Below are 8715 nucleotides of genomic sequence, written 5' to 3' on the forward strand. Positions count from 1 at the left end.
GGGTCCAACCATTATTTTCTCTCAGAGGAAAACAAAAGCAGACCTTTTAAAGCCACCAGTAAGGAGATTTCTGTTTAGAGAATATGCAATAACTCATACTGAGACAAGATTTTAATCTCAGCAAAGCTTTGGATAATCTGCTGGCACCTGCGTTTGCTGCTCTTCCACCTCATTGCACTGCTTAGACTGAAGACCAAAGGTTGGATCCTGCAAGTTGGTTTCTGGCAGTGGTTCTGCTTATGGGAGTGAGAGCCTTGGCAGGTGAGAGTTTAAATTTTGTTAGGATCTGCCCCCAAAAAGTGTCACCTCTGAGGAAATGACATCAGTGTCATCATATTTTATATTCCTTTGGAGCCTCTTACTCTCTTTGTGAAGTACTGCACTAGTCGGCATTATTTGTTGTGGTACATATCATACCAATACATTATGCTGACTTGCTTGAGGAAAAGGTGTGAAGTACAGACAGCTCTGTCCAAGGGAAACAGGTAGAAAAGTTATTATCTAGGATGATTTTTGAAAGAATTTAGAAAGATTTTTCAGTGTACATTTATGCTTCTGCACACATCAGCTTGCTTGTGCTTGCACAACACAAGCAAGCACGGATGTTTTCCATACTAAGCAGATACCATTACAGATTCCATGGAATCTTCTTGCTGCTGAGACCTCTGTACCTGACTAAGATATGAACTCCATCTAACCAGTGTCACATCTGTAAGAGTCTCCGCATCTCAAGGATAGAGAAAAAAAATGTAAAAAACAAAAAGGTTTTATGCATGATAATTTGTGCACACATGCGAATGGTGCTTTAAAAAAAAAAAAAGCAAATGGTGCTTTAAAAGGACATCATGTGGCTGGGCATAGGAAAGAAAAGAAAAAAGATGCATCTTACATATGTCCAATCCCCTTAAAAATGAACATTATCCATTTGGAAGGGTTAAAAATAACACCAGATCTCTGTCCTCCTTTAATTTTGTGATTCATGCCTCCCATTTTAAAGTCTACACCCTGTGAAGAGGAGGGCATTATCAAGGAAAGGAAAGAGCCTTGCCAGGGACAGAAGGTAATTTCCCGTAGCAGGTGCATACAGCAGGTGGTACACAGTGTACCTGCAACGAAAAGGTAGATTTAGGCTAAGATTTTATTTAATATGGAAAACTTATTGCATCCTGAGCCACTACTGGGGATGTGCCAAAAACCGTGTCTGCAGCATGATTTATTACGTGAAAATACCACTGAACTAATCAGTGGAGTTACTAATTAATACAAATCTGCATTTTTGCATAAGCAATTAGTGCAAAGAGAGTGCAATGAAAGAGGAAGTTTGACTCATTTAATCTCAGTGTCTATTCAAGCGGAAAGACCCACTAGGGTAAGGCACTAGATCTACATTTGGATTTTTTTTTTTCCTTTTGATTAGTTAAAGGAACTAAAAGGTCAAATTATCAATATTTAATTCAAATGGAAATGCATTTGTTCAAGAGGAAGGAAAACACTTTATTTAAACAAGGTGGGACTCTGGGGGTAAATGCTTGCATCAAAAATAATTAGATTTTGCAGTTATAACAGCATCTAAATCCCGTCTGATAAGAATCCTTTTTCCTAATAACAGAGGTGGTCTGACACCGACAGCAAAGACTGCTGATGCTATTTAAACTCTAGCTCAGGCGGTAGTTGGCCTACCAATACAATTTAGACATTTGCTTTAATGGTATGTACTTCTCTGATTTGTTTTGCTGGGGGGTTCTTGTGTTTTGGGTTTGGTTTGGGGTTTTTTTAATCAATTTGAATTATATTTTAAATCTATTGTGATTTCATAATTGTGTGCACTTTACTAAAAGAGTCATTTAAAAAGCTGATAATTAAACCTTGGTAGTGATGTATTTTCCATTAACTAAATAGAAGTTTACATTTATAGAATTAAAACAACAACAGCACTTCTCTAACAGGGGAAGGCTCAACAGCATTAATACACTGAGTCTTAGAAGGGGGGGAAAAAAGCCGAAAAGGCACCTTACTCGTTCGAACAAATTTCCAACCCAGCTGTACACGTATGAGAGGGAGACGGTCCAAGGTGCGGCGCAGACGCATCCCAGCACCACCCCGGCGCCAGAACGGGACTTTAAAGCGTTATTCTAGCCGACGATTTCTGAGCCAGGGCAGCTGGAGCAAGCTGGTCGCTGCTCGGAGAGCTCCGGACAGCTTGCGATGAGTGCAGCTGCCCTCCTCTCCCTAGCCGTTATTTGCAAAGGGACAGTAGAGGAGCCCTGCGATGGGGCCGGGCAGGCAAACCTGGCCTTGGCAGCGCTGTGCGGTGGGACGGGTGGGATGCGATAGAGAAGCTGCACCGAGCGGGGCCGAGGGGCAGGGGAAGCGGCTAGGGACACTTTCCCTTGTGTCTTAATTTTTTATTTCTTTTTTTTTTTTTTTAATTTAGGATAACCCTGGGGCCTTGTGCGGGTGCCTCGCTGGAGAGGGAGGGAACGAGAACTATGGCAGCGAGAGGAGCAAGCCCAAAGAGCCCGAGCTGCCCAGGCCGTAAATCACTCGCTAAATTATAAGCGCGGCTTTCTCTCTCCAATAGCTTTAAGCTATTTGGGGAGGCATCCTTCCCCCGCACTCTCGCAGGTGCAATATGAATCAATTACCTTAATTAAGATAATGCCGCAAACCCAAGAGATTTCCTCTGGAGCAGATTTCGCGCTCCGGACAACGACTCTAAGGCGTTTGCACAGCGCTGCTCCCCCCGCAACAACTCCTCTCTACTCCCAGCTCGCTCCCGGCCAGGCCAGGGCTCAGACCCGGCAGCGCCCCACGCCACCGCCCGCCCCTCCGGGCCCCAGCCGGCGTCAGGGCTTCCCCGCCTGCCGGGGCCCGAGGCAGCAGATGAGGAGGGAGCCGGCGGGGCCGGGCCGGGCCATGGCTTTGTTAGGACGCGTGCAGTTCGCGTGCCGCGCTGCGGGAGAGGGGGGGAGAGGGCGTGGGGAGGGAGGCGGGGGGGAAAGGAGAGAGAAGGAAAAGGGATGAAAGGCAAAAATAACAAGAGAAATAAAAAAGGAAAAGGAAACGGGAAAAAGAAAAAGGAAAATACAAAAAAAAAAAGAAAAAGAAAGTAAACGAAAAAGGAAAATAATAACGGAAAGGAAAAATTAAAATGAAAAAGAAACAATTCGGGAGGAAAAATAAGCAGAAGCCGAATTAGAAGCCAGATGGAGAAGGAGGAGTCTGTAGGTCAGGGAGAAAAAAAGGCACGCTTGGAGCGATAAAATCAAGCGGCTGGGGAGAGAGAAGAGGCAGGAAAGGTGGGAAACTGGAGCCGCGGAGCCAGGGGACGGCCCGAGAGGAGAAAGCAGAGCCGGCTGCCTGAGAGATCGAGAGGAGAAGCAGATGGAGAAGCTGCCGGAGTGGCCAGAGGAGCGGGAAGGATGAAGCCGGTGCGGCGGCGAACTTCGCCACAACGGAGCAGAGCGCCCGACCTCGGCCCCGACGGGCTGCAACAGGGAGCGCCTTGTACCTGCCGGACAGGCCCCTCCACGGCCACAAGTGTTCCTCGCCCACCGCTGCCAGGGCTGAACTAGCCCCCTCGGCAGGCTCTGGCCCTGCTGCCTGCCCGCCTGCCTCTTTGTCTGCACACTTAGCTGCCTACCCACAGTTTGTTGACTTTATTTTGCTCTCCGGGAAGCTGTTTGTGTGAACGCTCCCAGAGGCACACGAGCACCAGAAAGCTCTCACTGTCACCGGGATTCAGCCTCCTCCCGGTGTCCTTGCCTGGTGTTCCCCCATTCTCCCGGATGTATTCACAGCCAGTCCCATCCAAACACGGGGGACGTTTTCCCGCAGCTGAGACGGGGCTGGTCCAGTCCCATTCTTCTCCCTCATACCTGTCCAGCCCTCACCGCTTCCAAACCAAGTCCGCTCCGGCAGCGCCCCGTTAAGGGAGTCGCGCTCACTAGGGAGTGGCGGGCCTGGCGGGACACCCTGCCCGGGGTCGGGCATCCTCCGGACCCCAGCCCCTGCTTGGGGGCAGCTCTGCGGCCAGAGACAGGCTCGCTGCAGGTGAGGGCCGCCGGTAGGCGGGCAGGCACCGGCTCTTTCCCCCCGGCCGTGCCCCAGGGGAGGGCAGCGGCCACCGGTGACACGAGCGCGCCTCGCTCCAGCCTTGGTGGCCAGACGCGACAGCCCCTCGCCTCACGCGGGTAACCGGCCAGCTTGGAAGTAACAAAACTCAGCCCGTTGCCCTCTGTGTTTGATTACCCGGGACGCAAACATCACTACCACCACCACCACCCCTCGGAGTCGCCTCCCGCCGCCCCTGCAGCCCCAGGGCTATGTAGGTCACGAACGGGAGGGAAACGTTTTAAAAATAACCCGACCTGAAAAAAAAATCTTTCAAATCTATCTCCGCAAGGCGGAATTACAGGTTCCGTACGAGGAGATTTTAATTATGGTTTACATTTATTTTTATTAAATCTCCAGATAACATGTGCCGGCAGCAAAGCTCTCCCCGTCACCCGATAAGGGGATATCTCCCCCTTTCAAGAACAGCTCTAGAACTCGCTGGTGTTTGCAAACTCCGCCGGGGCGTTCAAAGACTTTAAAGCCGTCGCTCAGCGCCTTTAGTTCAAACTCCCCTCGTTAACCGGCGGTAATTCCATCAAAAACCCGGGGAAAGCGAAACACACTGAGGGGCGCAGCAGCCCAGGAGAAGAACCACAGCGGGGGAGTCCCAGGGGGGTCAGAGGCGCCCGTTAGGGGCGAGGGGAGGTCGCACCCCCGGAACAATGGGAACAATGCGGCTCCCCAGCGGCTGCGGGGCTGGCGAGGTGCGGAGTGCAGCGGCACCGCTCCGCACCTCGCCCTCTCCGTCGCCGCCTCCGGGGGGCCGCCCGGTGACAGATGGCGACTCAACGGCCGCATACAAATAAGGGGTGTAACGTAGAAGGGGGGGGTGAAACGACGCCCATCACCACTGCCGCCGCGCCTGACGTGGGCAGCCATATGGCGCGTGCCACCGGGCGGGGCGGGGAGCGGGGCGGGGCGCAGGCGCGTTTTGGGGCGGTGGCGATCGCCGCGATACCCAGGTCCCGGTGCCGGCCCCCTCCCCGCCGCGCATCCTCGGTCCCGCTATATAACGGGGGGAGCCCGGCGCTGTGCAACCTCGGGAAAAAAAAAGACCCACAACACCAAAACTCATTGCTCGCACGAAGAGCTGTGCCGGGGTTATGAGACCGTCACCGCACAGGAGAGGCTGAGCAACGGAGGTAACGGGAAAATGGGTTGTTTCCGCACCCCCCCATCCTTCCGAGGGAAAGGGGTTAGCGGTGGCTACCGGGGTGGGAGAGGAGTCTGCGGGGTCGAGGGGTATTGTCGCTTGCTGTCGCGGGAAGCGACGGTCGCTCCCACCGTTGTGCGAGGGCACACCTGTGTCTGTCCATCCGCTTGCACACATCTGTGTGTGTATACACATATATATATGCACATGTGTGTCCATACACGCATGTAAATATGCATATGTGCGTGCACCTGTTCGCACATATATTATACATGTATATGTGTTTCCACCTGTGTCCCCTCAACTTCAGCTCCCTCTCCTCCGCAAAGGACAGTCGCACGGCGGGCGGGAGGCATTGTTCCTCCCCAGTATGCCCGATGCCATCGGCGGAGGGTTACAACCCCTCCCGCAAGGGCCCCGCTGGAACCGAGCGGACGATGTCGGTCTGCTGTGGACAGGGTGATGGAGACGGAAAGCAGGGGCTGGTCCCGCACCTGTTATCGCCGTTCGGCACATCCCCCGCCGCGGGAAACCAGCGGCAGTCCTGTGGGCGGCGGCGGGACCGGGAGGGGATGAGCAGTGTCGGTTCGGGATCGGGGGCGCAGATGCCCTGCTCCCGTCGGGGCGGTACGAAGTCCCGTGCAAGGAAGCGACGAAGGGGAGACGTGGAAAGTGCCGGCGACAGGCTACAGGGGTGGCCGTCCTCCCCTGCGGGTGGCCTGTGCATGTCCCCGCGCTTTTCTCCCTCCGTATTCAGCAAAAGGGGTGTGATTTGGGGTGGATTTTTGTGTGTGTGTGTGTGATTTTTTTTTTTGTTTGTATTTAATTCTTTTTTAAAACCCTCCCGGTCTGCTGTCGCCGTGCTGCCCGGGGTGCCCCACGCACACGTAATCTGCTTATATTCCCCACTAATATCAGCGAGTTACATAACGGCGTTGGAACATATGTCAACTTGATTATAAGGCAGGACCACGGAGACAATTGAAACTTTGCGCTGGCACCGTGGGGAGGCCGGGGCCTCCCTCGGGAGGGGACGGGGGGAGCAAGGAGGGGGGATCGCGGACGGCTTCCCCCCCGCCGCGGGTCGCTGATCGGGGCCGCGGCTGCCTGTCCCGGTGCTGACGCGGTTCTTTTCTGTCTCCTCCGCGATACAGAGGCTCGCCATGACCAAGTCGTACAGCGAGAGTGGGCTAATGGGCGAGCCCCAGCCCCAGGGCCCCCCAAGCTGGACGGACGAGTGCCTCAGCTCCCAGGACGAGGAGCACGAGGTGGACAAGAAGGAGGAGGACCTGGAGGGTCTGCACGGAGAGGCTGAGGAGGACTCTCTTCGGAACGCCGAGGAAGAGGAGGAGGACGACGACTTGGACGAAGAGGAGGAAGAAGAAGAGGAGGAGGAGGACGACGACCAGAAGCCCAAGAGACGGGGCCCCAAGAAGAAGAAGATGACCAAGGCACGTATGGAGCGTTTCAAGTTGCGGCGCATGAAGGCCAACGCCCGGGAGCGCAACCGCATGCACGGCCTGAATGCAGCCTTGGACAACCTGCGTAAGGTGGTGCCCTGCTACTCCAAGACGCAGAAACTCTCCAAGATTGAGACCCTGCGCCTGGCCAAGAACTACATCTGGGCACTCTCCGAGATCCTGCGCTCGGGCAAGAGCCCCGACCTGGTCTCCTTCGTGCAAACCCTCTGCAAGGGCCTCTCGCAGCCCACCACCAACCTGGTAGCCGGCTGCCTGCAGCTCAACCCGCGGACCTTCCTCCCCGAGCAGAGCCAGGAGGTGCCGCCGCACGTGGCGGCGGCGGGGCCGCCCTTCCCGGCTCACCCCTACCCGTACCAGTCGCCGGGGCTCCCCAGCCCGCCCTACGGCACCATGGACAGCTCCCACCTCTTCCACCTCAAGCCGCCGCACGCCTACGGCGCCGCGCTGGAGCCCTTCTTCGAGAGCGGCCTGGCGGAGGGCGCCAGCCCCGCCTTCGACGGGCCGCTCAGCCCGCCCCTCAGCGTCAACGGGAACTTCTCCTTCAAGCACGAGCCGGCCGCCGACTTCGACAAGAGCTACGCCTTCACCATGCACTACCCGGCCGCTGCCGCCACGCTGGCCGCCGCGCCATCCCACGCCGCCATCTTCCCGGCCGCCGCCTCCCGCTGCGAGCTCCCGGTCGACGGCCTGGCGCCCTACGAGGGACACCCGCACCACGAGCGGGTCCTCAGCGCCCAGCTCAACGCCATCTTCCACGACTGAGCCTCCCCCGACCCGCCGCGGGACGGGGAGGGGAAGAGCCGAGCCTGCCGGCGGCCACCGCCTTGTTTACAGTCCTCGGAGCGACGCTGTAAACGCGCGGCAGCGGCACCGGGATCGCGCCAATTACCTGATCGGGATAACAAAATCACAAGCAATAATTAGGATCTATGCAATTTTTAAACTAGCGATGGGCCAATTACAAAATATATATGAAATCTCTATTTTTCAACCAACGTTTTACTACTTGTTACCTTTCCCATGCTGAATTATTTTGTTGTGATTTTGTACAGAATTTTTAATGACTTTTTATAACGTGAATTTCCTATTTTAAACCATGCAGCTTCATCAATTTTTATACATATCGGAAAGGTAGAATTATATCTAATTTATACAAAATGATTTAACTAATTTAAACCAGCAGAAAAGTGCTTAGAGAAGTTATGTTGCCTTAGCACTTCCTTTCAAATAGTTGAAGAAGAAGAAAAAAAAAAGAAATGCACAATCCGGGCAATTTCTTTCCCATGAAAGTATCTTTTTTTTTGGTTCTTTCTTTATTTTCTCTTTTCCTTTTCTTTCTCCTCTCCCCCCCTACAGCAAGAACCAGATCCCCTAGGTCTTGAGAAGATATAAGAACGAGAGACTTATTTTCTATTAAAACATATCAATTCAACACATTACTTGCACAAACTTGTATATAAAGATTATAAGCAAATGCCAACACCCTTTTAAAATCAAAAGCTGCTTGACTATCACATACAATTTGCACTGTTTCTTTTTAGTCTTTGAAGCCCGTGGCATTCCGTGGTTTTTCTGAAGAGAACTTGAAGATGTTAATGTTTCCAGGCGATATAAATGCATGATTTTATACATGTTCACACAATCCGTGGTTGTCATATGCTCATCTTTAAAATCGGAACCTAAAACTAATCAGGTTGTTAAAGTCGGGCTATATACCTATTGTAGTCGATTAGTACGGTAGCTTGAAACAAATTCAGACCATTTAATCGGTAATTAGAACAATAGCTATTGCATGTACAATGCAGTCCAGAATAAGTGCTGTTTGAAATGTAACGCTGGTTCAACTGGAATCAATCTGTACTGTAATTTTGTTTGTAATCCTGTATATTATGGTGTAATGCACACTGGGATTTTAGGAAAACATCCGTCCTTTGGCAACAACATAGTATTGAACATTTGGTCGAA

At 52.8% G+C, this 8715-nt stretch overlaps 1 protein-coding gene across 1 annotated transcript; it reads left to right on the top strand.

Moving 5' to 3' along the window:
- Positions 1-6423: 6423 nt before the first annotated feature.
- NEUROD1 (neuronal differentiation 1) lies at positions 6424-7512 on the top strand. The gene has a single exon (XM_005155172.3). It carries the CDS (start codon positions 6433-6435, stop codon positions 7510-7512), a length of 1080 nt encoding a protein of 359 aa, XP_005155229.2. The 5' UTR covers positions 6424-6432.
- The last annotated feature ends 1203 nt before the right edge of the window (positions 7513-8715 follow it).

Source organism: Melopsittacus undulatus, chromosome 8, assembly GCF_012275295.1.
Source record: "Melopsittacus undulatus isolate bMelUnd1 chromosome 8, bMelUnd1.mat.Z, whole genome shotgun sequence".
Taxonomy (NCBI): domain Eukaryota; kingdom Metazoa; phylum Chordata; class Aves; order Psittaciformes; family Psittaculidae; genus Melopsittacus; species Melopsittacus undulatus.